The 1,487-nt window shown below is 31.4% G+C and overlaps 1 protein-coding gene across 1 annotated transcript; it reads right to left on the bottom strand.

The window, feature by feature from the left end:
* Positions 1-384: 384 nt before the first annotated feature.
* Positions 385-789, bottom strand: LOC150084554 (zinc finger BED domain-containing protein 5-like). The gene has a single exon (XM_090376283.1). The coding sequence runs from the start codon at positions 787-789 to the stop codon at positions 385-387; it is 405 nt and encodes a 134-aa protein (XP_090232409.1).
* Positions 790-1,487: the final 698 nt, after the last annotated feature.

Here is a 1,487-nt window from a genome sequence, read left to right as displayed (position 1 = left end):
ATAAGCGAATTTTGCACACCAAAAATCATTTTTCAACAATTGACAAAATTCATGCTTGTTTTCTTGTTCAAAAAAAGTGAGTAGTTCTACTTTTCATTCTTAAACATGATTCAATACTCATCCTTTGGACAGCCATCTGACATCAGTATGAAGAAGAAGGTTCGAATGCACAGATCCAAGTTCTTCATATGGTTTTGCAAACAACCATGATTTGAGAGGCCTGCTCTTAATATAATTAACCACCTTAATTATTTCATTCAGGACAGTTAGTAATTCCTCTCCTAGTGTTTTTGCTAATGCGCCAATAAAACAAAACAAAACAAACCTAGTGTTTTTGCGATTAAAGCTTGTCGATATAAAAAAATAATGAGTAGTATGATATTCTTATTTTCTTTTGGCTAGTGATAGAAAATCCTTTAATGACCCAACCATGGACGGTGCCCCATCTGTGCATATTCCCACACACGATTCCCATGATACATTTATAGATTTTAAATATTCATTCGAAACGTTAAAAACATCTTTACCTGTCGTGGTTTGTTCTAATTCTTTGCAACATAAAAATTGTCCTATTATTTTATCATTTTCAGTAATACAAACAAATTCCAGTAGTTGGGCTTTACCTCCAATATCTGTAGATTCGTCTACTTGTAATGCAAATATAGGAGATTCTTTAATTTTAGAAGGAACAATTTTTTCAATATTATCTGACATATCACAAATATGTCTGCAAATTGTATCATCAGACAAAAGAATTTTCTTTAATTCTTCTTTTTCTATCTCAAACATTGCTTTACAAATTACTGCACATGCGGGGAGAATTAGTTTCTCTGCAATAGTATGCGGTTTCATTTCTTTGGCTATTATTTCTGACACTAAATAACTGGCTTCTTGTGCTCGCTCATCAACTTTAAATTTTTTTTATAAAACTAGCACTTTATTTTCCTTGCAATTTTAATAATTTTTTTAAGTAATTTGGTGTCTGATTAGAAAGGTTACTATGTTTTGTAGTGAAACATCATGATAATTTGCTTGGATTCATAGTGTCATTTGCTAATATTACTCCACAAACATTACATATAGAATTAGGTGAAAAACTATCACCACACCATGTAAATCCCATTTCTAAGTAACTGTCTTATACATACGAGTTTTTTCTTTTTTGTAGTCGAACTTGTGCTTACTTCAGTTTTTCTGATGCTCTGTGAAGTATCTTTGTTGTATGCCACTATTTCTTGATTCAAATGTTCATTACTATCTTGATTTTTTCTTTTTTTAATAATAAAGTTTTCCATGGCCACTGTTTTAAAGTATTTGAAATAGAAATACAGTAGAATCTCACTAAATGGTCACCCGCTAAATGGTCTCCCTCTGTAATTGGTCACATTTGGAGGACCAGTTTTTTTTTTTTTTTCTGGAATTGTCTTGATATCTTTTTGATTCCCAAATCTAATGCATATTTGTGATAGAGTAGGAAGTGGGCAGGA

This window comes from Mastigoproctus giganteus, chromosome 6 (genome assembly GCF_048544385.1).
Source record: "Mastigoproctus giganteus isolate SK-2022 chromosome 6, ASM4854438v1, whole genome shotgun sequence".
Classification (NCBI taxonomy): Eukaryota; Metazoa; Arthropoda; class Arachnida; order Uropygi; family Thelyphonidae; genus Mastigoproctus; species Mastigoproctus giganteus.
This window is presented reverse-complemented; position numbering and strand designations above follow the sequence as displayed.

Coding starts and splice junctions, on each gene's coding strand:
- LOC150084554 (XM_090376283.1), bottom strand. CDS start 789: ATGTTTGAGATAGAAAAAGAAGAATTAAAGAAAATTCTTTTGTCTGAT.